The sequence below is a fragment of the Brachypodium distachyon genome, chromosome 1, assembly GCF_000005505.3.
Source record: "Brachypodium distachyon strain Bd21 chromosome 1, Brachypodium_distachyon_v3.0, whole genome shotgun sequence".
NCBI lineage: Eukaryota > Viridiplantae > Streptophyta > Magnoliopsida > Poales > Poaceae > Brachypodium > Brachypodium distachyon.
The window spans coordinates 11,657,734-11,684,919 of record NC_016131.3 but is presented as its reverse complement, the minus strand read 5'-3'; the positions used below and the strand labels follow the sequence as shown (position 1 = coordinate 11,684,919).

General features: G+C 43.2%; 5 protein-coding genes and 1 long non-coding RNA gene across 7 annotated transcripts; 4 read left to right on the top strand and 2 right to left on the bottom strand.

Moving 5' to 3' along the window:
• Positions 1 to 656: 656 nt before the first annotated feature.
• LOC100841080 lies at positions 657 to 3,957 on the bottom strand. The gene is made up of 2 exons (XR_731004.3): positions 3,315 to 3,957; positions 657 to 983 (listed from the first exon to the last, which is right to left on the bottom strand). It is a non-coding gene; the product is annotated as an uncharacterized LOC100841080 (long non-coding RNA).
• A 209-nt stretch (positions 3,958 to 4,166) lies between these two features.
• LOC100840775 (serpin-ZX) lies at positions 4,167 to 6,846 on the top strand. The gene is made up of 2 exons (XM_003559633.4): positions 4,167 to 4,770; positions 5,843 to 6,846. Exons 1-2 carry the CDS (start codon positions 4,348 to 4,350, stop codon positions 6,629 to 6,631), a joined length of 1,212 nt encoding a protein of 403 aa, XP_003559681.1. The 5' UTR covers positions 4,167 to 4,347; the 3' UTR covers positions 6,632 to 6,846.
• Positions 6,847 to 9,558: 2,712 nt separating this feature from the next.
• LOC100830902 (serpin-ZX) lies at positions 9,559 to 12,264 on the top strand. Its single transcript, XM_003562237.4, has 2 exons — positions 9,559 to 10,065; positions 11,173 to 12,264. Exons 1-2 carry the CDS (start codon positions 9,649 to 9,651, stop codon positions 11,959 to 11,961), a joined length of 1,206 nt encoding a protein of 401 aa, XP_003562285.1. The 5' UTR covers positions 9,559 to 9,648; the 3' UTR covers positions 11,962 to 12,264.
• Positions 12,265 to 13,487: 1,223 nt separating this feature from the next.
• On the bottom strand, positions 13,488 to 15,483 carry LOC100830593 (serine/threonine-protein kinase SAPK10). Its single transcript, NM_001317868.1, has 8 exons — positions 15,307 to 15,483; positions 15,060 to 15,236; positions 14,868 to 14,921; positions 14,670 to 14,762; positions 14,362 to 14,454; positions 14,034 to 14,138; positions 13,860 to 13,958; positions 13,488 to 13,775 (listed from the first exon to the last, which is right to left on the bottom strand). Exons 1-8 carry the CDS (start codon positions 15,481 to 15,483, stop codon positions 13,488 to 13,490), a joined length of 1,086 nt encoding a protein of 361 aa, NP_001304797.1.
• Positions 15,484 to 16,535: 1,052 nt separating this feature from the next.
• Positions 16,536 to 20,854, top strand: LOC100830287 (protein tas). The gene is made up of 9 exons (XM_003562235.4): positions 16,536 to 16,783; positions 17,415 to 17,627; positions 17,716 to 17,811; positions 17,980 to 18,063; positions 18,436 to 18,596; positions 18,797 to 18,914; positions 19,508 to 19,643; positions 19,974 to 20,152; positions 20,245 to 20,854. The coding sequence occupies exons 2-9, from the start codon at positions 17,424 to 17,426 to the stop codon at positions 20,482 to 20,484; spliced, it is 1,218 nt and encodes a 405-aa protein (XP_003562283.1). The 5' UTR covers positions 16,536 to 16,783; positions 17,415 to 17,423; the 3' UTR covers positions 20,485 to 20,854.
• A 773-nt stretch (positions 20,855 to 21,627) lies between these two features.
• Positions 21,628 to 27,025, top strand: LOC100829984 (protein tas). Of its 2 annotated transcripts, none has more exons than XM_010234363.3 (9): positions 21,628 to 21,865; positions 23,211 to 23,461; positions 23,545 to 23,640; positions 23,785 to 23,868; positions 24,995 to 25,152; positions 25,287 to 25,404; positions 25,712 to 25,847; positions 26,141 to 26,319; positions 26,403 to 27,025. In XM_010234363.3, exons 2-9 carry the CDS (start codon positions 23,255 to 23,257, stop codon positions 26,640 to 26,642), a joined length of 1,218 nt encoding a protein of 405 aa, XP_010232665.1. In that variant the 5' UTR covers positions 21,628 to 21,865; positions 23,211 to 23,254; the 3' UTR covers positions 26,643 to 27,025. The 2 variants fall into 2 exon arrangements, with proteins under 2 accessions (XP_010232665.1, XP_003562282.1); XM_003562234.4 differs by having other exon boundaries at positions 21,629 to 21,865; positions 23,216 to 23,461.
• Positions 27,026 to 27,186: the final 161 nt, after the last annotated feature.

Sequence of the window (27,186 nt, the reverse complement as noted above, 5' to 3'; positions counted from 1 at the left end):
CACTATAGTCTAGAGAGGATGGCCCATATTGCATTCTAGTCTAGAGAGGATGGCCCATATTGCCCTGTAGCCGGCCCAACTGGCCAGGAAAAATGAAATAAAAAATGCGGAGACACTCGAACTCACGAGTCACGACCAACAAGCAAACAAGCAAGCCAACAAGCTCAGTACAACCACAGGGATAATGCATCACATCTGTTATTACGCGGACCATAGCTTTTATATTGATTCGGTTTTTTTAGGTTTTCGGGCCGCCAGTCGCACCAGCCTTGCCCGCCATCAGCAGCGCGAGCCGCAGGTCGACGTAGCACCTCCGGCCGGCTGCCCGGGCTGCTCCGTTCCTGCAGTGCCATCACAGCACCATCTGCCTCGGGTCGCATCCTGATCCAGTACAAAAAGAAGGTTCCCCAAAAGGATTTGGGAAGGTATTGAAAAATCCCCACCTTGATTTTGTTGTACAAAATCTAGTCAAAATTACTTGGGCTTTGTTTTGGCACTCAATTTCTGGAGGACAACTCATAAACCATCACATGCCTAGAAAAAATGTGGGATGGATCCATACTCCTAAACCCCTAGCATTGAGATTTGGGTCAGGCAACAAGTGGCCATACTCCTAGTATTTATGCTCACGAGAAATTTGTGTCAACAAAAGCAAATTAGGAGCAAATTAAGTATTGCAAACCCTTTGATGGGCAAATAAAAGATGCATATTAAGGTGCTTTGATTGTTTACTACAAAACCAAGGCATTTTCTGGACTGTCCATCCACCCTCTCCCTTTGCTGGAAGCTACAAAGAACAAACATTACTACATAATGGGGACTTGCTGCCACATGTTGTGTGCCCCCACTACTTTGTTCCTTGGCAAAAAGAACACCCAAAAACACATATACTGATGTATTATTACGAACATTGTTTCTTGTCGTGTAGTCCATCTTGCTTCTTGTTACTCTTATCATCTGTACAAAATCCCTGATAAAAACACCTATACAAAAAAAGGGAGATGTAATTTGCAAAATAGTTGTCATGCATTGCTACCAACACCTAGTCGCTAATTTGCCTAACCGGTCATGCAAAAAAGGGCGATGTAATAAAAAAAAAAGATGAAGTGAAACAACTGCTAGTCGCTAATTTGCGTAGTTAGTCATGCAATACCTATCCAGAAAATAGTTCATATGTCGAAAGGCAACTTATGATCCAGAAAAAAGAACAGTGAAGCACCTCATAGTCGATAATTTGCCTAATCAGTCATGCAACTTCTATTAAAGAAGAGGTCGATTAGCGAAGACAAGTTATAGTCAGAAAAATGAATTAGTGAAGCAACTACTAGTCGATAGTTTGCCTAACTAGTCATGTAACGGCTATTCAAAAGAGCTCAATTAGCTAAGGCAACTTATAATCCAAAAAATTGGATAGTGAAGCAACCCATAGTCAATAATTTGTCTAACTAGTCGTGAAATGCTATTCAAAAGTAGCTCGATTAGCTAAGGCAACTTGGATATTAAAACTAGCCCAATTAGCTAAGGCAACTTACAATCCAAAAAAATGGACAATGAAACAACTCATAGTCAATAGTTTGCCTAATCAGTCATGCAATGAGTAGCTACTCAAAAGTAGCTCGATGAGCTAAGGCAACTTGGCTATTCAAAGAGAGCTCAATTAGCCAAGGCAACTTATAATCCAAAAAATGGACAGTGAAGCAACTAATCAATAGTTTCCCTAATCGGTCATGCAATGCTATTCAAAAGTAGATCGATTAGCTAAGGCAACTTATAATCCAAAAATTGGATAGTGGGGGCAACTCCTAGTCGATTATTCGCACAATCAATCATGCAACTGTTATAATCCAAAAGGTGGACAGTGAAGCAATTCCTAGTCAATAGTTTGCCAAATTGGTCATACAACTTCCTATTCAAAAAACCTGAACCGCTAAGCAATTTCTAAATGTGAAGCTACTTCTGATCAAAACCATAACCTAGATGGTTAGCAAAATTCCCAAAACATGCACATGTATTAGAAAACAAAAGGCAACTATATCGACTACTATGCATCTATAACAGGCAACTATATGTGAAAAAACCAACTATTATCAGAAAAAAAAAGCAACTACTATCAGACAAAAAAAGCAACTATATTATGGGCAGATGTGTCAGAAAAAGAGAGAAAAGCAACTATATTGACTGATATGCACTTGTATCAAGCATCTATGCGAGCTTAAATTTTTGGAAAATATGGAACTATAGGACAATAAGCAACTATGCCAGCTTATATGAGCTTAATTTTCTAAATGCGAAGCTACTTATGATCAAAACAATAACCTAGATGGTTAGCAAAAGTGCAACCAAGTATGACAGTCCTCAAAACGAGTCCTAAAATCAATAGTTCCCCGGCATGAATAATGAATTTAACCACGTGAACACATAGAACCTGTTCGGTCCTATGCTCCTACTGCCACACACACAAACGCATCAAGGTATCGACGCTATGGCATCCCTCCAAATGCATCAGATTCATCTACTTAGAGGCTAGTGATGTTGATATGGACAGGTTGCGTGATACACTAGGAACAGCTCATGTTGTTTGATGGTGACCTGCCTTTTTGGTTCAAATCAGATTTTTAGTGTGCATATCGACATAGAAATAGTCAAGTCAGAGAAATATTATCTTGCAATTAGAGGTGAGTTTTTAGGTCTACAAACCATGCAGTTTTTATACTCTTCTCAGTTTGGGTGAGACATTATAATGTGAATGCAAGCTTGTGAGATAGTATATGAATCTGTGAGAAATTATCATCATCGCGATTAGGCTTATTTTGTAATCTGCAATCTTCTAATTGATGCTAGCCAAAGATTGATGCTAATTGATGCTGGCAAAAACTGTTGTACTTCTAATTCTTGCTGTCTGAAGCTGTCTATTGCTAACTGAAGCTAATTGATGCTGGCACCAACAGTGCTGTCTAGAAGCAACAGAAACTGCACACAACTGATGCTAACTGATACTGGAAGAGAACGAGGCTGCTTCCTCCGCTAACTGATGCTAACTGATACTGCAGTTAGCATTAGTTCTCTAGCGCCAACTGATGCTAAGTGCAAGCTAACCTATAGCCCCCAAAATTGCTTATCCTATGAGATTAAACTAGTCTAATTCCTATGCATCTGCAGGGTCTCACTCGATACAAATCGCAAAGCAAATCTGACAAGATTAGCTCCTAGCCTCTCTGCTGCGGCGAGCAAACCTAGAGCCCAAAATGACAGAAAATTCCTAGAAAAATAGCTTAGATTAGGCTGGTTTTGGGAAGGATATGAGAGGATCTAACCATGATAACTCTGATGAAGGAGCAGATGCTCCCCGCCATGCTCGATGCACTCGCCGTCCTCGATCCGCCGCCGTGCTCCCCGGTGATGTGCCCGCCGAATTCGTTGCGCCCTGCCGTGCCCAGATTCAACAATCATATCGCCTTCGCGCATCCCACGCCACCTTGCCCTGCAACATGCAGAAGCCCCCGTGTCGTATATGCATGCGTAGATAGCAGGTTGGGAGAGGGGACTAACTGTGAAATTGGGTGAAAACGATGTGTTCGTTGCGCCTGTCGAGCTCGTTTCGCACCCACCGTGGTTGATGCAGCCGCCGCTCTTGAATCAGCAGTCGAACCATGTTCGTTCAACCCACAGCAATGCGTCGTGCAGCATGCAGATGCCCTCCCCCGTGCCGACTGACCGCAACCCTTGTATCGCCGCAGGGTGCCCCACGCCGCGGCAAGAAATCGACGGTCATCTCGAGCTCCTCGGCAACCTACCCACCCCGTCGACCACGCTCCCTTCGCCCGCGCCCCTCTTCTCCGTCAACCCGCGCCGCCGAGAACCACACCGCCAAAGAGGAAGTCGCCAGAGACAGAGAAGAGACGGGCTGAGGCGGAGAATTTCTGGGGAGAAATGAGGTAGGAGGAAGGACGGGATAAGGCTTCCACGTGGTCACGTGTACCAGGTAAAAACAAAAGGATCGGACGGGTTAGCTGTGTCAGGAGAAAACGGATGGCGATGAAGCCTGTGCACCCGTCTTGTAAGTGCATAAGCACTTTAGGTATTTATATTGGCTCTATAGATAACGTGGCATGTGTATATAGCAGCCTTAGGCAGCTTCTTTCCCCACGGAAGTACCATGTGTCGAGCACGGAAGGAGGCGGAACGGTGCGCGGGATCAGTCGGCCAGAATCTATCTTGTTCTTTCTTCTTTTACCCATCAAATAACCTCAGAGCACCCAGAAACTCTCGAAACTCGCACTCCATACTCCATACTCTCCGGTCTAGTCAAAGTCCAACGGAGCACCAGTGCACCACCCCGGCACCGGCATGGCAACCACCACCGACATCCGCCTTTCCATCGCCCACCAGACCCGCTTCGCCCTCCGCCTCGCCTCCGCCATCTCTTCCCCCTCCAACGCCGACGCTGCTGCCGGTAACGCCGCCTTCTCCCCGCTCTCCCTCCACGTCGCGCTCAGCCTCATCGCCGCGGGCGCGGGCGGCGCCACCCGCGACCAGCTCGCTGCCACAATCGGGGCCGCGGGACCAGGCGATGCCGAGGCGGGCCTCCACGCGCTCGCGGAGCTGGTCGTGCAGCTCGTGCTCGCCGACGCGTCCGGCGCCGGCGGCCCGCGGGTCGCGTTCGCCGATGGCGTCTTCGTCGACGCATCGCTCTCGCTCAAGCCTTCCTTCAAGGAGGTCGCCGTAGGCAAGTACAAGGCCGAGACCCACTCCGTGGACTTTCAAACTAAGGTAATCATCCCCTTCCCTCTCTAGCTTGTTCTTCAGACGGCGGCAAGGTTCTTCACCAGAAAAATAGAGTAAAATTCTGCTACACATAACTAGCTACTGTAGTACAATACTGTACACTATTTTACTTGTCCTTGTACATGTCGTCAGGTAGATCTTTTCTTTTTGAAGTTAAAACCTTATATAGATATATAATTTCTGGTGGGCTGCCAGCATACCTCGCTGGCTGACCATGTGGTTGTTTTGTTCCGATGAATATCTTGTCATATTTGCCTAATTCCCTTAACCAGTCTAAATTTATTGTCTTATTGCAAATTTCTCATACAATTTTGTTTAAACACTAACACTAGGTGCTACACTTCTGCTCCTGTCAAATCATGGTGAAAATTACTCCTTAGAGTTTACCTCCGTCCGAATAACACTTGGGATCTACATTGTGAATTATGTGCGTTGTTCGGTTAATCAGAGCATGATTTGATAGCTAGCCAATTTTTTTTTTGTTAATGAAGGGACCTTTTTGGATGTCTAATTCTCACAGTATGCAATCCAAGTGTTTTCAAGCCTGGGGAATTTGGGGACATTACTACTTCACACTTTTAGAACCAATTAGCATCCTTGAAATATCTTAGATTTATACCAAAAATCAACTAGTGATTAGAACCGTGGAAAGGTTAGTACTCCCTCGATCCGTCCAACAAAAGATGTCTCAAGTTTGTTAAAATTTGAATGTATTTAGACATAACTTAATGTATAGATGCATTCAAATTTTGTCAAAGTTGAGACATTTTTTGTTGGACGGAGGGAGTACTAGTATTGAACAGTGGTGCTTCTAGACGGTGTGATGACCATTGACTTCGGTGTTCATCAGCTCATGTGAACTGTCTTTCAGTCATCAGTTGTTGGTGATTTATTTTACAACAGTAATGCTCTTTAGCAGTCATCAGTGACACCATTCTGTCTTTTAATCTTGTTTGGAAGAAAACATTTTCTGGTTTGCCAGAAGTTCTAGAAACTGCAACTTGATTATGTGATACTTTTGTCAGCTGTACTAAGTATGTACTTTGCAATGGTCCAGGCTGCTGAAGTTGCTGGTCAGGTGAATTCATGGGTAGACAAAGTTACATCAGGTCTCATCAAAGAGATCCTCCCTGAAGGGTCTGTTGACAATACCACTAAGATGATTCTTGGTAATGCCCTTTATTTCAAAGGAGCTTGGATCGAGAAGTTTGATGCATCCAAGACGAAAGACGACAAGTTCAACCTTCTTGATGGGAGCTCAGTTCAAGCACCATTTATGTCGAGTACAAAGAAGCAATACCTTTCTTCTTCTGACGGCTTTAATGTACTCAAGCTTCCTTACCAGCAAGGCGAAGACGAGAGGCAGTTCTCCATGTACATTCTTCTTCCAGAAGCACAGGATGGTCTCTGGAGCTTGGCCGAAAAGTTGAGCTCCAAACCAGGGTTCCTGGAGAAGTATCTCCCAACACAGAAGGTTCCAGTCGGACAGTTGAAGCTTCCCAAATTCAAGATAACATTTGGATTTGAAGCATCTGATGTGCTCAAAGGATTGGGGCTCCAGCTGCCATTCAGTGCACAAGCAGACTTCTCGGAGATGGTGGATTCACCCGTGGGACAGAATCTGTGCGTTTCGTCGGTTTTCCACAAGTCGTTTGTCGAAGTGAACGAAGAGGGAACCGAGGCTGCTGCAGCAACTGCTGTTGGATTCGTGCTTCTCTCGATGCCATTGGAGCCCATGAAAATGGATTTCATCGCGGATCACCCTTTTCTCTTCGTGCTCCGAGAAGACATGACCGGGGTGGTGCTGTTCGTTGGCCATGTGGTCAATCCTCTACTTGGTGCATAGTATATGGCCTTGCTTGACGTATGATGTTTATGTTTTCCAATAATGGCTTGCCTCGCCGGTGAGCTGCCGCGTAGTGGTATAATTATGTGTGGCCGGTCTGCCAGGAGATACTCTCTTCATTTCTAAATGCTTGTCGTTGTTTTAGTGCAAACTTGCACTAAAACAACGAGAGAGTACAATTTAAATAATCCTACCATGCTCTTATCTCGTACAAATATCTTGTCAGATTTCATATGCCACGAGCCCACGACTCTGACTATAGTGATCCTCTTCCAATTGTGACACGAATGTTCACGGTGCCTCAAACACTTACCTTAACTGTTACACTGCTACACAAAGACAGACTACAACTCTATGCACAATATTTAACATAATTCTAAAATTCGTGACGAAGTATGTGAATCAGCCCTGTGCATAACCACCGATTAATCTGAATTGTTTAACTGTAGTTGCATTTTCCGTGGTGTTCTTTTTTTTCCCGCGCAGATCCGTGCTGTTCCTTGCGCTGCACGTGGCACCTGCTGCCGGAAGAGGGGCAAACAAAACAGCTCTTGATTCTGTCTGTGCTGCCTGCTGTCTAGCAAGATCAACCGGTCAAACTACACTTTTAGCTGCATGCGTCGTCCGTGCAACCAACCAAAACAAAATCTCGTAGTCACAGCGATCTTTACTCGACCGTGCGATAATGTGGCGGAGGTCCGTTTACTTTCATGTTGTGTTTTTGTTGACCTGAACCATCAAGAAAAGAGCAGGCATGCATGATTTGATATCTGGACAAATGGTAATACACCATTTTTTCTTAAAAATGAAGTGTAAATTTTAGTCTCTGGCTCCACAGTTATCGTGCTAGTCTTGCTCACGTGGCATCTCTTAGTTTTTGTTCTGTTTTTTAAAAGGAGTGCCATCTCTTATTAGTTCGTCCTTTGTTACCCAAGGTTTTGAGCCTCAAATCTGGAGAATTTTTATGGTACCTTGGTACTTTTCAGAAGGGGTCAGGAGTACCAAACAAATCTGTCCGTCCATCTGTTAGGGTAGTTTAGACCTTTTGCCTAGGGTGATTTGGACTTTCACAAGCGCCTCCTGACTGCACACCATGCCGCCGCCTGATCGATCGAACTCCATGCTCCATGTACGAGAGTACAGGACCGATCAAGTTTGCCATCAGTGGCTTGGGCTGACGACAGGCTCGGCCGGCCGGCGTGCTACTGCTTGGACTAAATTTCCTAGATATCGGAGCCAAATCTCGCCACCTCAATACTGGCCGCCGTAATTAACTGCGCTAAGTCCGTCCATCTAGCACTTACCCGGTTATCCCCTGTTAATTGACTTCGTAATTATGATTTTAGCCCCACAAACGATGGTACTCCCCATATTTGATCGATGGTACTCCCCGGTTGCTACCTTGGAGTACAGATAAAATCTGTCCGTTAGATTAGAAGAAATTAACGGCTTATTTTAGTTTATTCAGATTTGAACATAAAAGGCTACATGTCACCGAGCCTCGTTCCATCCTTAGGGCTGGTTCCGTTCACTCCCATTTCCTTTATATTGGCGAGGACTGGGAGAGACCGAGTGAAAAATGAACCATAATCCTTCTTAATCAGTGCCATTACCGGATTGGGTTCAAACCAAGGCCTTAAGGTCTTGTTTGGTACTACTCCAGTATTTTTGTAGTGTTTTCTGTGATATTATGCACTCAAATTGGAAAACACTAAACATTCCAAATGGTTGTTTGCTAGAGAGAGATTATAGGGGATTATCCCTAGTTTCCTCCAAAACACCGCATTTTTGTACCGATTAAAAACACTTCTTGGGTTTTGTTTAAGTGTTTTGGGTGAACAACAAAAACCACCCCCAAATACCAAAACATTAGTAACTACTCCCTCCGATCCTAAATTGTTGTCGAAATATTACATGTATCAAGACGTTTTTTAAGAATAGATACATCCATATTTTGACAAATTTGAGTCAAGAATTTAGAATCAGAGAAAGTAAAAACACACTAGTGCCAAACAAGCCCCAAAAGGTTTGATAAAGTTTCTGGACATTGTTGATCTCCTGCATGTGCTTAGTTGGGCAATTTTGAATTGACTTGCATACAGCACACAAAGTTGCAAACTAGACAATATAGAACGTCGCTCAAGTCACTTGCAGATTTAGCCTCAATGACCTTTAAAAAAAACCGTTGGTTGCATCAGTTGATGGCCTCAATGACTGATTCCTAACGTTGCTATTTGTAACAAACAGATGTTGTGTTTGACGTGACAATGTCGGTACATTTTAGAAAATAATTTATGTTATATTTTGCAGAACCTATGAATTTTCACTTAATGAGAACTATTTCTATCATAGAGAAAAAGAATACTGTGTATATCATAGTACATGTTTTATGAATTATGATCCATGTGTTTAACCCCAATAGTCTAGTATCCACAACACAACATTTTCTTGCATAGTTTTCATCGCTGTCTCATAAGGAAATACTCCATCCGTTTCAAACTAGTTTTAAAATTTGATCAAGGTAATAGAAAAATATACAATACCTACATTATCAAATAAGTATATTACGAAGATATATATCATTACACATTATTTGGTAAAAGTAATTTACAGTTGTAGATACATTGATAATTTTTTCTACAAATTTGGTTAAATTTTGATTTTGCATAAGACTACGGATATCTTGTAATTTGAATAGGAGAAAGCATTCTTTTTAGAGGTCGGCTTGGGCACAACAGCACTCGGTCATCGGCTGGGAAAGTGGGACGCCCCGCGACACCGCACACGCGGTTTCCTGTTTTTTCGTCGCCGTTTTTACATAGGTACCCCTTAATAACTTCTTAATTCGCAGAAAACAAAGCCTACTTCGTTCGGTCGTTCCCATTCCTGATCTTTCTTCTTAGTAACCACAAAACACCCTAAAAACCCTTCAATTTGCCCTTCCCGTTCATTCCCCTCTTCTTGTTCAGTGTACCGAAGACCCGCACTCCGACGAACTACCACCCCAGTCCCCAGCCATGGCAACGGCCGACATCCGCCTCTCCATCTCCCACCAAACCCGCTTCGGCTTCCGCCTCGCCTCCGCCATATCCACCCCCTCCAACCCAGACGGTGCTAAGGGCAACGCCGCCTTCTCCCCTCTCTCCCTCCACGTCGCGCTCAGTCTCATCGCCGCCGGCGCGGGCGGCGCCACCCGCGACCAGCTCGCCGCTACACTCGGAGCCAAGGAACCAGGCGGTGCGGAGGGCCTCCACGCGCTCGCGGAGCAGGTGGTGCAGGTCGTGCTCGCCGACGCTTCCGGCGTCGGCGGCCCGCGGGTCGCCTTCGCCGATGGCGTCTTCGTGGACGCGTCGCTCTCGCTCAAGCCTTCCTTCAAGGAGGTCGCCGTGGGCAAGTACAAGGCCGAGACCCACTCCGTAGACTTCCAAACTAAGGTGCCCCCTCTTCCCTGTCTAGTTACTTCTTGTCACCACTGCAAGGTTCTTCACCGGGAAAAAAAGAATGTAAATACGGAGTACTAATTATCTGCGGAGATAACTAGCTAGTACTACTAGTTTATTTACTTGTTATTTGACATGTCATGCCATCGTTTCTTTAAAAGTAATTGATTTGTGCTGATTGCTGCAGTAATATAGAGATGAATATCGAATCTGGTTAGATTTGGCTAAATCCTTTAACAATTCTAGACTGCAATGCAGTGGTTATTGTCATACAATTTTTTGTAGCACTATGACCTTAAGCACTGTTCTATTGCAACATACGTAGGCAGCCATATAGCAGCCCTGAAACTTCTAGTCTTTCAGTTATTTTTGGTACAAGGGAATGGATGCATATAAATTATGAATGTTTCACTGTTATAGCATCCAAGCTTGTGCAATTTATTTCATTCCATTTCTAGATTAAACTTGTGGTAAGCTTATTAATACCTCGCCATTTTTGTCCAACTTTATTATTGAAGTGTAGGTGTTCACTGACTAGTATGAATGAATTGAACTTTTGATTTATTACTCTTTGTGGTGTCATTTTGGGGTAGCATATAGGCATACTATAAATTATGGTAAAAGTTGCTCTTTACAGTATACCTTCATGTGGATAAACACCTTGGATCTTGCATGTGAATGATGTGTGCTGATCTGTTAATCAGCATGATTTTTTTTGACACAAGATATTTGTGAATCTGATATGATGGTGAGATGGCCTAGTTCCTTATGTGGATATCACTTAATATCATCATGGAAATTTCGTCACAAAAAATCAACTAGTGATCAGAACTGTAGAAATGTTAGTATGGAACAGCGTTGCTTCTAGAGTCTAGATGGTGTAATGACCATTTACTTGAGTATGCTCATCAGCTCATGTGAACTGTCTTTTAATATCAGTTATATGCTACTTTTTAACTACATTACCTTTTGAATCTTGTTTGGATGAAATTTTCTTCTGATTTGTGAAAAGTTTGGTTGTCATTCTAGAAACTACAATTAAATTATGCATTATGCTTTTGACAGTTGTACTAAGTCTTGATGTATGTTCCCTTGGTCCAGGCTGCTGAAGTTGCGGGTCAAGTGAACTCATGGGTAGACAGAGTCACAGCAGGTCTCATCAAAGAGATCCTCCCTGCAGGATCTGTTGACAATACCACTAGACTGGTTCTTGGCAATGCCCTTTATTTCAAGGGAGCTTGGACTGAGAAGTTTGATGCATCTAAGACGAAGGTCGACAAGTTCCACCTTCTTGATGGAAGCTCAGTTCAAGCACCATTCATGTCCAGTACAAAGAAGCAATACCTTTCGTCTTCTGATGGCTTGAAGGTACTTAAGCTTCCTTACCAGCAAGGAGGGGACAAGAGGCAATTCTCCATGTACATTCTTCTTCCAGAAGCACAGAATGGTCTCTGGAGCTTGGCCGAAATGTTGACCTCCAAGCCAGAGTTCCTGGAGAAGCATATCCCAACGCAGAAGGTTCCGGTTGGACAGTTCAAGCTTCCCAAGTTCAAGATATCGTTTGGATTTGAAGCATCCAATTTGCTCAAAGGTTTGGGCCTCCAGCTGCCATTCAGCGCAGAAGCAGATCTTTCAGAGATGGTGGATTCGCCAATGGCACATAGCCTGTATGTCTCGTCCGTTTTCCACAAGTCGTTTGTCGAAGTGAATGAAGAAGGAACCGAGGCTGCTGCAGCAACTGCTGCAGTGGTCACGCTTAGGTCAATCCCAGTAGAGCCTCCGAAACTGGATTTCGTTGCAGATCATCCTTTCCTCTTCCTGATACGTGAAGACGTGACTGGTGTGGTGCTGTTTGTTGGTCACGTGGCAAATCCCCTCCTGTCTCAGTAACGTGTTTTGCTTTGAACCAGTGTCCTGATGCAAGCGACCACATCTGTCGTATGTAAGTGAAGGGTTTGACCGTTTGACCATGCTGCATGTGCAACAAATCGAATAAATGTTTTGTTTTTGAAGTATGTAAGATTATGAAATGACAATAATCCAGAATTGCCGTGGAGCTGTATACCGGTTCAAAGGCGGCTTGATGAAGTATGAGCATTGGCCCTTAGAGAGTTGGGTGGTTAATCGGGGTTGTTTTGTTGATCCTGATTGTGTTCACTGGGTTTGGTTGACAAGTGGCTGATAGCAATGTCATCTTCTGCGTGGCCCTATGTTTCCAGTCATGTGTGCCTAACCTTGTCCAGCTACTGTATTATGGATCTGCGTTCATTGATTATCAGGGAGAGACTAACACGCAGAAATAACTAATCTGAACCAAAAGTGATCTAGCGCGCATGTATAGATCACCTTTTTTCTTTCGAAAAAGGAGGACGTTCCCCCGGCATCAGCCACGGATTCAAGGGGGTCAAAATCACACGCATCCTGCCTCCGTCCCTGCCTGGCATATACGCATGTATCACTGGCTGCAAGAAGTAACAAACAGTTTACAGAACCGAGCGAGCGAGCCTACAAACGCAACGGAATCATACAAAACATCGTCCAAAGAAATGGCTTATTCAGAATCAGCTACTACAGTAGTATATATGTTCATCTCACCTCTGCCAGGATCTGCATGATCATGTACATACTTTGCATTAGCTGCCCGGGTTCCTACTTCCTCATACCGAGTTAATTTTCTCGGTTTTATTAACCAAGGTGGTTCTTCAGTTATTGCTTTAAATTTTAACTTCTTGTTTCAAGTTTTGATTTCGAATTCTCTGTTATCTTTATTATGTTGATTCTTTATCAGTCTTTTCTGATGCAATTCATAGACTATATATATTGGAGTTCCATATATTACTTATTTTCTTTCTTTTTTGTACCATCCCTTCCTTTATTTACGTCTCTTCAGTTTTGCCTCACAACCTAAAAAAACAAGTTTTGTTCATCTTCCATAGCCTTGAAGACCGGAAAAGGTAACAATAATCACTGTATCACATGTAACTTCTCAAAACAAATGATTATTTTTTCAAGGTTTTCAACATCGTTGGAATATTTGAGCTTTGTCGATTTCTATGGAATTTTTAAATAAAACTAGTTTTGATTTGAACCACAACGCAAACACACAATACAAACACACAGATGAACAGAGTACATATACAAAAATACAACAGAGTACCACAACGACGTTGCTGTCCCTTAGTTAAGGAGAACAGCCATACAGGTTACATCCAAAAGGCTTAACCGTAGCACAACACAGAAACTACAGAAACCAACAGTGATAACAAGGGAACAGTTGGGAGTTTATCAAGCATGAGCAGCCGAACTAGCGCGGTATCCTGGAAATGTATCCCTTTCGAGTGTCTTCACTCTTTAATACCTTGGCCATCCTCACACCATCACTGGAAAACACTGCTTCTCTAGGAGTATTCACACCATCACATAGCATATACTATCTCCCCACTGCTTTCCACGTCAAGGTCAGGGTCTGAATCAAGATCTTCCATGTCATCGTCAAGGTCAAGACCATCGTTCAAGAACTGGTTGATTCGAGAACCAGCTGCCGGTATAGTGGCCTCAGCCAGGATCTGCATGATCTCGTCCATACTCTGCATCGGCTGTTCAGGCTCCTCATACTGGTTGCTCATTGTGCTATCATCTATTAGATCAGCTGGGAGATTCTTCAAGAACCATGGATGGTTTCTTATCTCGGGGATTGTGATTCTCTGTATGTTATTATCTGTAGTTATTTATCTCGAAGGAAATATCTACCAACTCAAATGCTACACAACTAAGGAAGTAGTACTCACAGTAGCTGGATTGCCAACAAAGATCTTCGAAATAAGATCTCCGCACTCGGTTGATATGTGGACATAATCTGGAATAGAGTACTGCACACTCAATATCCTCTGGCAAATCAAAATCATTAGTTTTTCTGATCACAATGGTCATGGACATGCAGCTAAGATGGATGGAACGGAAACCTGAATTGTCTTCCTGAAATTCTTTGGCTCGTCAGGATCCTCAAAAGGATATGCACCAACTAACATAACATAAAGCGTTACTCCACACGACCACACATCAGCAATCTTCAAAGAGGAAAAAAGGAATTAGTAATTTAGCTGAATTAGTAACAAAGTCCAGTATCCACGTTATTATACAGCCTGCATCTCACACAAATGGAAAAGCATCGTAATGCAAATATGGTTGCTCAAGCATAGAAAAATGGAGCGAACATTAGGCAGCACAATAGGATCAGGTGATCAGGAAAAGCAGTAGCATCGAACAGAGAATCCCAATATATATGCATACCTTTCCATCATATTCCTTCTTCAGCAGGACCTCAGGAGCAATGTACGCTGGAGTTCCAACAGTTGATTTTGGCTGTGAATGAAGAACCGAAGACTGCAAATGTAGATAACCGCGATAAGCAGGATAAAGTAACAGATTCCAGGGAAGACAAGTTCCCCACACTGAATCTAGAAGACTACAATTGCGTGCAAAGACAACAGACTTTAACTCCAAAATGGGCATGAAAACAGAGTAAAAACATGTTGATTGCTGACAACTATTCCAAATAAGAATGCAACATCACTAAAGGTATGTTCATTTAGTACTACCTTTGAATAGCCAAAGTCACATATCTTGAGGCGAGGAGCTGTGCTCCCGTCCAACAGGGTGTTCTCCAGCTTCAAGTCACGATGACATACTTGCTTAACAGAAGACGGGACAATTTTAGTAATTACCGTAACCGTGCAGCCCCTTGTACAGCTCTAGCACTCCTAATCAAAGAAGCTGAACGAAAAAGGAAAGAGTACCATGGAGTGGCAGTAGCTGACTCCTGATAGCAGCTGCTGGAAAAAGAAACGGGCCTGAAAAGGCAGAAGCGTTGACAATTCGTTACCGTTACTGGCCCGCACATACAGAAACGGAAAGACGTACGTCATGGTGGTGGTGATTGATGAGAAAACAAAATCAATTTTAAGCAGGAAGGAAGGCAGGGTGGCGACCTCGTCCTCGCTGAACCTGCCGGCGTTGCAGATGCGCTCGAAGAGCTCCCCGCCGGAGGCGTACTCCATGACGATGGCGAGGTGCGTCGGGGTGAGGATGACCTCCTTGAAGCGGATGATGTTGGGGTGGCGCAGCGACCGGTGGTTGATGATCTCCCGCTGCACGTTCTCGTCAATCTGCAGGCAACAGCACGCGTTCCACTAAATTCTAATTCCACAGAGGAAGAAAAAGAAAGTAGTACTGTACCTTCTCCCCTCGCTCGATGTACTTGACGGCGACGAGCTGTCCGTCGGCGCGGTTGCGCATGAGGCGCGCGACGCCGAAGTTGCCGGAGCCGATGTCCTTGACGAGCTCGTAGCGGTCGCCGTCGTGCATTATCGGCATGTCCATCCCCGGCCCAACCGTCAGCGCCGCCCGGTCCATCGTCCCTCTTCAGTTTCCCCCACCCTCGCCTCGCCGGCCCGGCGAAGAAAGCTTCCCCGAGCTCAGCGCGCTGCCCCCACACACACCGCGCGCCTCCCCGTGACCTCGCGATCCAACGAGTCCTCCCCGTTTAGCGAACTCCCAAGAGGGTGGAATGGATTCGGTGTGGTTGGGGATTGGGCGGAGGAGGAAACCCACCTCGTGATATCTCTCACAATCTGCCTCGCCCCGCTGCCTTTCCCCCACCTCGCCCGCTGCCTTTATTATTAATAAAATTTTCTCTCTGGTTTCCGCTCTGAGTATGCCCGTGATGTTTTTTAATGGAACAAGTACTCACTGCTTTTGTCTCTCTTCTTGTGCACCGGAGAAGACGAGCGAGCATATGGAGGGGTGGAAGAAACCGACATGTGGGTCGCGGAATTCTGGTCCCACACGTCGGCCTGGTCATTGGGGGGGACAAAAGTCAGATGTCATCCGGAAACAGCGTGGGTCAATGGCGGTATGTTAATATCCGCGTGGGACCGGATGTCAGTGGCGCGGTAGGACGGTGGTTTAGGGGACAGGGGGAGGCGGAAAATACTCCCTCCATTTCACAAAAAATGGCACGCACGCATTTTAAGATTTTGTTTTGACCGACAATTAGACTAATAATTTGAGGTTTATGTGTGACAAAAATTATATCATTGGATTCGTATTTCAAAAACCTTTCCAACGATATAAAATTTGTAACATATAATCTACATACAATTGGTTTAATCATCGGTCAAAGTTCGACCTCGAAAAACGTGGACGCCATTCTTTGTGAAATGAAGGGAGTATGTGAAAGGCTCGGACTGGAAAGCGCAACGCGACGGGTTGAAAGTCGAATCGGCCGCTCCATAGGTATCGGACGGCGAGTCTCGCTCCATAATCCAACTTCGCTAAGAAAAAATCGGTCCACTAGAACGTTAAACTTTTTTTTAGTTTAGCGTTGTAATAAATGCGGGGCCGGGCCGGGCCGGTGCAAACTGTCCAACCATACTCGAGAGAAATAGAAAATCCTGACTAACTGGGCCGGGTGGGCGTGCCGCTTCCACGAACCATTGCAGGGCCCCAACCACGCTGCCACCACTGATCTTCGCCGCCGCGGGTCGGCCGCCTCATCCATCCTCGCCTTCGTCGCCCTTTGCGAAGCCGCTCTGCTTTGCCCGGAGCCCTCACCCCCCCACTCCGTGCTCTCGCCCAGTTCAGGCTGGCAAGGGTTTGGCGTGCTGCTCGCCGGTGAACTTGGGGAGACAATTCGACGGCGACCAAGTAACAGGTAGAATGCTCCTGTTTCTTATCCTCTTGGGTTCTCGTTTCCCACTATGTCTTTTCTCCGGAAAATCTCAAGAATGCAAGTCTAGAAATACCCTCTAGTAGGTCTTCTTTAGAGGTAGGAATTCCAAATACGTTGTAGGAGTCCTGAATTTTATCTCTTGGGGTTCCCAATACCTCGCGAAATCAAAGAACATTAAAAGCAAAGGTTTGGGACTTCGAGTATACGTAGTGCGGATTGCAGTGGCCAGATTTTCCTTTTACTAACGCAAAAGATTGGGCACCTAGTGACTAGTGTGGCCGCGCTCTGAGGCACGGACGGTGGAGGAACTGAACAGTCAGCTGGCAACTACTAATTGGTTCTCAGTCGTAGATGCGTCTCGGCTTGATGTCTCTGCAGTCTGAATGTTTAGCTTCTGTTCGTTTTTCCGGCCTCGGGCGCCTTTGCTTCAAACCTGTGCCACTGTTGGCAGAATTGCTGGCTTTTGATGTTTTCCTTTCGTCCTAGACTTATCTGTATGACATGCTTGGTCTCATTTATAAAATGGGGCTGGGGGGAGACCCTATTTTTCTATATAAAAAAAAACTGCCTATAGTTTACTTCTTTAATTGTTTTCTGGCATGTTCGAGAACAGGAATTCAGTATGCAACAGATGGCGCTATCTGCATTCGTTGCAACCCCCTCCTCATCCTGTAGCAATACCTTATCGGGGTTGAGTACCCGTCGGTCCCAACGTTGGCACAAGAGGCGCAACTGCTGCCAAGTTCAGGCGCAGGCACAAGGACAGTTGCAGTATCAGAAGCTGGGAGACTCAGACCTCCTTATCAGCGAGATCACTCTTGGGACAGTATGTGTATACAGTGCTGATCATGTTGCTGTTGTTGTTACACTTTGTTTACACTCCAGGCTAATTATTCTTTCCTTGATTCTTTCAGATGACATTTGGAGAGCAAAACACAGAGAAGGAAGCCCATGATATGCTGTCATATTCGTTTGATCACGGCATCAATATCCTTGACACCGCTGAAATGGTAGAACTACACGTTTCTTCCTCCCCTTTTTTCTGAAGTTCACTTTATAATTTCAAGTATCAATGAATCCATCCATGCACGATTCATTATCTAAAAAACTCCATGAGTGATTGATCTAGTTTTCACTTTTCAGTTACTAACTTATGTTCCTCTTTTTATGCCTTTTAGTACCCTGTTCCACCCAAGCAAGAGACACAAGGTAGGACTGATCTGTACATAGGAAGGTGGATGCAATCCAAGCCAAGAGACAAGGTACCCTAAACAGGCCCTATTGTTATTATCTTATACTAAACCATTTGTGATTACTTGTTCAAGTCATGCCAGCTTGCTCAGGTTAAGGACAACTACATATGCATGGCACTCATATTTGTTTAATTAAATTGTTGCTACATGTACGTGATTTTGTGATTTGCATATGTTACGCTGAGTCGCAGTCCAAGTTGATGATAATTTTTAGGATCTAGAGAGCATAGTTGTAATAATAAGAACGAAAGTGTTTGACAATGATGATAACTAGGGCTCAGTCTTTACTATCAACAGACCACAAATTTGCCACTTGCAATGGCATCTTTGAGTAGTATCACTGAAAAATGACACTTGCCCATTTTGATTATGTGCATCCAGGTAATTCTAGCCACTAAAGCTTCTGGATACTCGGAGCGATCTTCTTATCTTCGGGATAATGCAAAAGTGGTGCGTGTCGATGCCGCCAATATCAAGGAAAGTGTTGAAAAGAGTCTTTCACGCTTATCCACAGACTACATTGATTTGCTTCAGATACATTGGTTAGTGTTGTATTTTGAAGATTATTATTCCTCAGCATAATCTGCCCATTTCCAGCTTTAATGGCAGACAATCAGTTTCAGAAAGTATTAATATTCATTAGATTACATTTCCGTTGTCAGGTGTTTACTTGTTTATAAACATACTGTCTCAACTTAATTTTATCAAATTCTTCCTCCAAAGGTTTGCTTTATTTCTTCAGGCCTGATAGGTATGTAGCAATATTCGGTGCATTTGGTTATGACTCAACCAAATGGAGGCCAAGCGTTCCATTTGAGGATCAATTGAAAGCTTTCCAGGAGCTAATTGATGAAGGGAAGGTAATATTTTTATTTAGTTGATATTATTAAAAAGGACTCGGTGTATGTTTTTTTTTGTTGGAGAAAGCTAATTTTAACATATTTTCTTTTGGTATGGAGCCATCTAGCAAAAGAACTTGGTAATTATATTTGTTAATGTGTTATTTTCTTGGGGTAAGCTATCGAATTATTCGTGAGCTCATAGCTGATGAGCAAGTCAGGAATGCTCATTCTTACTGTGGAGTTGCAGTGCTCATAGCTTTTGAGCAAGTCAGGCATGCTCGTTCTTACTGGAGTTGCGAAGATTGTTTTGTTAGTGGTCTTGTGTCTTTTATGTATGCTGTCATTATATTTGCTGCACTGCACATAACCTGTTTGAGCTCCTCTTGGAAGCTGGTGTCCCAGTATGAACCTGTGTGTAAGACTGCTTGTGGGGCTTTCAATGAAAGCCGGGCTTAATGCCTTATTCCTAAAAGTAGCTTATGACTTATGAGCATGTGATTGTTTTGTGTTTAGAGGCACATTTGTGTCATTCACTCTCAGCATATTTGAAATGCAGTAAAGAATGCCAGATTATTAATCATTACTGAGCTCACTTTTAGTGTCTGCTCTAGGTACGCTACATCGGTGTTTCCAATGAAACCTCATATGGAGTAATGGAGTTTGTACAGGCTGCGAAGCTTCAAGGACTTCCGAAGATCGTGAGTATCCAGAACAGTTATAGTCTACTTGTGAGATGCCGATTCGAAGGTGCTTGATTCATCAGAATTCTGTTTGGTTCTAAGATCATTTGAGAATTATCTTATATTCTCTTTTCCTCTGAAATCAGTTGCCTCTTATGTCAAATAAACACAAACTGCTGATAAATATTTGCTGCCAACTAATTTACTTCTTAGACATTTCTTTTTTGCTCACAGATATAACTAAAAATAATAGTAGGTGTCACCACCATTGCATTCTACCTAATTGTTATTATGTTGTGTGTTTTTTTTAGTTGATGGTTTCAGAGTGTTCATTCTTTAGTGTATAGCAGTGTGCCTGATATGCTGGACTTGAACTGCATGTTTTGTTTTGTCACAGTTGATCTTGTTGAGGTCTGTCACCCAAATAACTGCAACGTTGGGCTGCTTGCCTACTCCCCATTGGCTGGTGGTGTTCTCAGTGGAAAATATCTTGATGCTAACTCTGGGGATACCAAGCGGAGCAGGCTAAATCTCTTCCCTGGATACATGGAGCGCTACAACGCGTCGTTGGCTAAAGTATGATTTTGAACACTATGAACTAACCACTGAGAATTAAGTTTGTCCTTTCCCACTTGTATGAGGGCTTATCTTTGCTTTTGTTTTCACAGGAAGCAACGAACGAATATGTCAAGCTTGCCAAGAAGCATGGGCTAACCCCTGTCCAGCTTGCCCTTGGCTTTGTGCGTGACCGTCCTTTCATGGCGAGCACCATCATTGGAGCCACCACCATGGTTCAGTTAAAGGAGAACATAGAAGCATTTACCAGCGCTCCACGGCCTCTGCCACCGCAAGTCCTCGACGACATTGAGACTCTTTTCAAGAAGTACAAAGATCCGGCAATCCTCTAGGTGTTTATTCACCTTTTTCATACAAAGGGCAGCAATCCTCAAGACATGCAAAAGAGATCTCCATACAAATACCCAGCAATTTGGCACATTGCTTTGTCTCTCCTCTCTTTTTTTTTGACAGCTTGCTTTGTCTCTTCTCTACTGCTTAATGCCACCACGATGATACTTCCTGGACGTGCATGGAGCAGTATATATTTTTCTTGTGCAGCATATGTAGTATTCTTGATTTCTTTTCGGAAACTTGGCAGATATGTACATGGAGTCCGCTATCAAAATTTCAGCACAATGCGACTGACATTTGACCGCTCTAACGAGCTTGTCAAATCTAATGTGTCCTGAGTGTTTAGAACTCACAAATGTTTGAAACAAATTCATCCAAGTCTGAGACTAAAATCAAATAGCTTGGTGAAGATCAAGAACAAATCATTGGCTGGGTGGTTCTTGGGACGTACTCCCTCCGATCCTAAATTGTTGTTGAAATTGTTGTTGAAATATTACATGTATCTAGGCACCTTTTAAGAGTAGATACATCCATATTTGGGCAAATTTGAGACAAGAATTTAGGATCGGAGGGAGTAGTTCGAATGATTTGACATGGGGTTCGAGTGGATTTTTTTCAATCCTATGGAATCAGTACTAGTGATTTAGTGAAGAATTCCTTTGAAATACTGTGAACGTTTCATGTGATCCAAACGGCAGCGTGGAAAAAAGAAGTCCCTGCGTGAATAGTATTCCTTCAAGATTTTTTTAGTACACGGAATATCTCTGGTCTAATCAACGGGATGGACAAGTCCTAGCATGTTTCTCCATATTTAGCGAATTTCACTATCCAGTAAGCCAAATTTGCTCTGGATAAATTAATTTATTTTTGTGGAGATCCTCGCATGATGCATATATGCATCGACGAGAAAGACATATTTGGTCTGTCGACAGTCCCTTACGTACGTGCGGTTCTAAAACCTTCGACATATCTTTTCACGGTTTAGAAGCACGTTGAACATTTTCGCCATCTCCCTCTCTTTTCTTTTTCTTTTTGAGATGTACGTTGAATATTTTCTGGTTCTCCGCAAGAGTTATCGCTTTCACGAGTTTTCGCCCCAGCTGTGTCTCGTTCGCAGCCTCGCAGGTTGCTGCTGTCCATCGGCGTCAGTCGCAACTCGCAAACCACGTGTCCCCTCCCACCATTCGTCGTGAGAGCTCTTCTCTTCTCATATCATATCAGATCCCTCCCTCCCCCTTTCTCTCTGCCGCATGACACTGCAGGTGCTTCTTTTCGTTCGCCGCTGTTACTGAAGAAGATTGTGTTGGCCAGGGAGTACGTACGTCCACTGAACAAGGATCGATCAGAAACGCTTTTCTTTTCCAAACAATATTGACACAGGTAGGTATCCTTCTGTTTCTTCTCTTTGGTTTTCCGGTTCCCTTTCTGAAGCAGATCATGCCAAGGTTTCCAAACATTTGCCAGATTAAAATGACCGCATGGTCCGGTTTTAGGGACATGGGTGCTCCAAATAGCAGCTTGCAGGAGCGATGCACTTTTATCTTTTCCGATGCCCCAGTATTTGACTGGGTTGGACTTGTCAGATCAACAAGTTTAAGATCCTGGGGGGAGTATTATTTGACTGGGTTGGACTTGTCAGATCAACCTGTTTTTTCTTCTGCCCCCAGCTCTTGTATCTGTTTACGTGTTTCCCCCATGCTCGATTTTCGTTCTTCCTTGTCTGAACCCTTTTCCCTAGCTCTTGTATCCGTTTACGTGTTTCTGTACCTCTTCCTTGATTTCGTTTCGACTTTCTTGGCAACAAATAATACTCCCTCCGATCCATAAAATAAGTGTCGCCTAATTAGTACGCGTACTAACTTAATATAAAATGAGCGACATTTTTTATGGATATAAGGGAATACGTTGGATTGTAAGATGCCTAAGTATTTCGAGGTTTAGTTCTGCTTCTCAATTAGCAATACTTGTTTCGGTTTTCACAAAAAAACAAGGCGACGTATCCGCTGAAAATTCTCATTCGGTGCAAACCTCATAAAAACCATGTTTAAAAGTTTCAAAAAAATTCTACAAAAATACCATATGTTGGGAGTGTGATGTTCTACAAACCTGCAAAATTTCAAGTTCAAAATTAAAAGCATTTGGAAGGAATTAAAAAGAAAAATTTATAATGAATAATGTCAAACACTAAAAAATCACTATTCATGCAGAATTTATTTATTTTGCTGCTACCAAATGAAATTGAGTTTGGACTTGAAATTTTACACATGTATAAAATATCACTTTTCTAACAATTTATTTTTTCTAGAATTTTTGAACTTTTTTCGATAGAGTTTTAACCGGATACTTCGCCAAAAAAACAATGCTTGTTCCAGAAGCGATCTCCAGCGAGCACGAGAGGAGTGTCTTTAGGCCTATCTCAACATCACAATAACCAATAAGTGCCTAGTTAAAAGCTAGACTAAGAATTAATGTAGCATGCATGTCTATCTTCCTCCTTCGTGCATTGGCTTGTTTTCACATTGGAAACCAAAATCACAAAGTAGTTAATATGGATGTACTAATTTAAATTTCTTATTCCCAAAACAAATGGGCTTACAAACTTTTTTTTTTGCATTTTTGAGATGTGCCTACTAAACTTAAAAGGAGTATCTATGAATCGGAAACTAAAATTAGTTTGCTTATGGGCCAATGTTTACTTCTTGATATGTTTGTCTGAATGTGCAAGGACAGGGATTTCAGTATAGCCAACAAATTGTTAGACAAAATTATATGCAACAAATGGTCGTATCTGCGTTCTCTGCAATTTCCTCCTCATCCTATAGAAAAACCTTATCAGGGTTGAATGCCCATCAGTCTCGAAGATGGCACAGAACATGCATAAGCAGCCAAGTTCGGTCGGTGCAGAAACCAGCAAAGTTGCAATACAGGAAGCTGGGAGACTCAGATCTCCTTATCAGCGAGATAACTCTTGGAACAGTATGTACATAGCTGAATTCTACATGGTTATGTTGTTGTTACGTTTCCTTTTTTATAACCCAGGCTAATTGTCTTTCTCCCAGATGACTTTTGGGGAGCAAAACACAGAGAAGGAAGCACACGATATGCTCTCTTATTCTTTTGATCAGGGCATCAACATGCTTGACACTGCGGAAATTGTAAGTACAGATTCCTTCCTTCCCTTCATTAATCGTTTTCTTATCTTGCCGCGAAGGCCATTCAAATTTTAACTGAACTCAAGCATTAGTGATTGATATAGTTTGTCGTTGTTGAACTCTCCTTCTTATTTTGTATGCCTTTAGTACCCAATTCCACCCAAGAAAGAGACTCAGGGAAGGAGTGATTTGTATATAGGCAGGTGGATGCAATCCAAGCCTCGAGATCAGGTACCCCAGTCCGGCAATATAGTTTATTATCTCATACTAAATCCATATAGTGCTGTACAGCCATGAGACTCATCCCTGTTTAGTTACCTTTTTGCTATTTGCACATGATTAATGATTTAATGATTTGCATGTATTACATGTTGAATATATTGGCAATTCTCGAACTAATAGGCTAGCATATCTATCATGGTATGCATGCGTGCCAAAGCAAATCATCAAATGCAAACTGCGGCGTATTGTTAACCGTTTTGGTATTTCTAAGGCGACTGAGAAATGACTATTTCTAACTCGATGCAAACAACCGTCTGATCTAATCACTGAGATTCATACAAGTACAAATGATGAGAAAATCTCAATCGGATAGCTGTGATCGTCAACCGAAAGATAACTATTTATAAGTCAACTGAGAAATGGACACTCCCAATTGTTAACTAATAGGCTAGCATATCTATCTCTTTTTCATGAACGATACAACACAAACTCAACTCTAACAAAAGGATGCTGTAGAAAGTCGATCGAGTACGAGCAGCCACGCGAGGACACTCCGCAGTGTGGCTTCTCGAGGGACGAGGTTCTGGAGGCCTACTCTTCTAAACAACCGTTCATGCGATCAAGGGGGTAGAGAAGTCTAAGCAGTGCAACAAATTGGAATGGTGATTGGTGCGTTGATAAAACATATCCGAACCGATTCAATCTCGGGTTGGCGGCGGGCATAGTGTGGCGAGTGAGTGTGTGGGCGCGTTGTTGTTCCCTCTCCCGGTGCCTCAAGGGACAAGGGGGTCAAACACATCACTATACGGTGGGTTTTTTCATCCTCCCAGGCGGTATGGGACTAAAGTGTTAGACACATGCCATGCAATTAAATATGTCTTTGAGATTTCACGGGAATTAAGTTAACGGGCCTAGCCCATATATTCTAAAATTACACTGATTTATTTCCTTTAAGTTGTTATCAGTGTCTAGTATGTTGACATCATCACTATAACAATAGCAATATCGAAGAATACGTATAGGGCACAGCTCAGGCTTTACTATGGTCAATTATCTGAATTTCGCAGTTGAGATGACATGTTCGAATGGTGTCACGGAAACACCGTGTCCGACCACTTTGTTTCTTTCCAACCAGGTAATTTTGGCCACAAAAGTTTCTGGTTATTCAGATCGCACTTTTCTTCGGGACAATGCAGAAATAGTGCGTGTTGATGCTGCCAATATAAAGGAAAGTGTAGAAAAGAGCCTTTCACGCTTATCTACAGACTACATTGATTTGCTTCAGATACACTGGTTAGTGTTTTTATTTTGAAGGTTGTTCTTGCTGAACATAATTTGCTTATCTAAGGTTGATCTGATTCAACTAAAATTCTTGCTTATCTATTCAACAAAAAGACTGGCTCCAAAGGTTTTCTTGATGTCTTCAGGCCAGATAGGTATGTAGCACTATATGGCGAATTCAGCTATAATTCAACCCAATGGAGGACAAGCGTCCCAATTGAGGATCAACTGAAAGCTCTCCAGGAGCTAATTGATGAAGGAAAGGTAGTATGTTCTATAGCCGATAAGGATATTCCAAACAAGCAAAGTACATGGTGATAACAGTTTTTTTTGTCAGAGAGGGCTAGAATTAAGTGAGATACTTCTGTGTCTTTAGGTCTTGACATAGAGCAATCTTTGTATAAGAATCTATACAAATTCATATCACTTATTTCGGGACGGAGGGAGTACGTTTTGTTAAATGATGTGTATTTTCTTGCGATAGCAGGCACACAAGTATTTTGGAGCACAAATGACAATACGAGATAGCAGATTGTTAACCAGTTTAACTTATGTTTGATCTCTGTCCTAGGTACGCTATATCGGTATTGCCAATGAAACCTCATATGGAGTAATGCAGTTTGTACAGGCTGCAAAGCTTCATGGACTTCCAAAGATCGTGAGCATCCAGAACGGCTATAGTCTACTTGTGAGATGCAGCTTCGAAGGTGAAACAGACGGCCTTGATCTATTCACTTGATTCACTGAACTCTCATCTCCATTCCCATTAGCCAATGCTCCTTGTTCACTAAATGAGAAATATTGACAATTATCTTTGTTTTCACTTGCAATCGAACAAGCAATAACTGCTGATAACCATATGCTGCCAGCTAATTTCCTTCTTTCTTGATCTCAGATATATATGCACCTGAAAAGTATTTCCCATTGCCTTATACTCAATTGGTAATTTATTAGCCAACATGTGTGTGTGTGTGTGTGTGTGTGTGTGTGTTTGTCACAGTTGATCTTGTTGAAGTCTGCCACCCAAACAACTGCAATATTGGGCTGCTTGCCTACTCCCCCTTGGCTAGCGGTGTTCTCAGCGGGAAGTATCTTGATGCCAACTCCGGCAATGCAGACCGTTTCAGGCTAAATCTCTTTCCTGGATACATGCAGCGTTACAAAGCACCATTGGCTAAAGTACGCCAGAAAACTAAGAGCAAGCATTCAAAACTAAATTTAAGTGCATTCTCGTTTACTTTTTTGCTGTCTTGATTTGACAGGAAGCAACCACAGAATATGTCAAGCTTGCAAAGAAGCATGGGCTAACTCCGGTCCAGCTTGCGCTCGGCTTTGTGCGTGACCGCCCGTTCACGACTAGCACAATCATCGGCGCAACCTCCATGGACCAGCTGAAGGAAAACATCGGTGCGTTTATCGGCGCTCCACGGCCTCTGCCGGCGCAAGTTCTCGACGACATCGAGACCATTTTCAAGAGATACAGAGACCCAGCAGTCCTCTAGTTAGTGTTTTAGCTTTTTGATAGAGAAAAGAGCAATCCTCAGGAGATGCAAAAACCCAGCAAACAGTTTGCTGTCGGATCAAAGGAGTTTCCAATGGGTGCTATAAAAAACAAGGAGTTCCCAGTGGGCGCTGTCAAAAAAAAGGAGTTCCAATGTTTGCTCCGGGAACAGAGCTGTTTGTTGTGAAATTCCTGTGTTGACTGCCGTAAACCCTGGTTGCATCCGAACTCATGTTCCATTGGTTGACAAGTTCAGAATAGTCACAATTTCACATAGCACATGCTATGGCAAAGTAACTGTATCTTCCTTGTAGCTGCCCTTGGTCGGCTAAGCAGGATCTCATTTATCCCAGTTAATTGACTTGCTAGTTCAAAATTGGATTTGATGATTTGGCGCATCTCGGACTTGGCAGGAGGGTACATTTGCAGAGGTCTTCTCTCTGTTTATCAGCAGCAACTTCACGAACAAAACAGAGTACAGGTAGGCAAGGCTTTTAGGAGGTTTACTGAACGGATCCACCGTCCGCGTTACAGACGTAGACAAT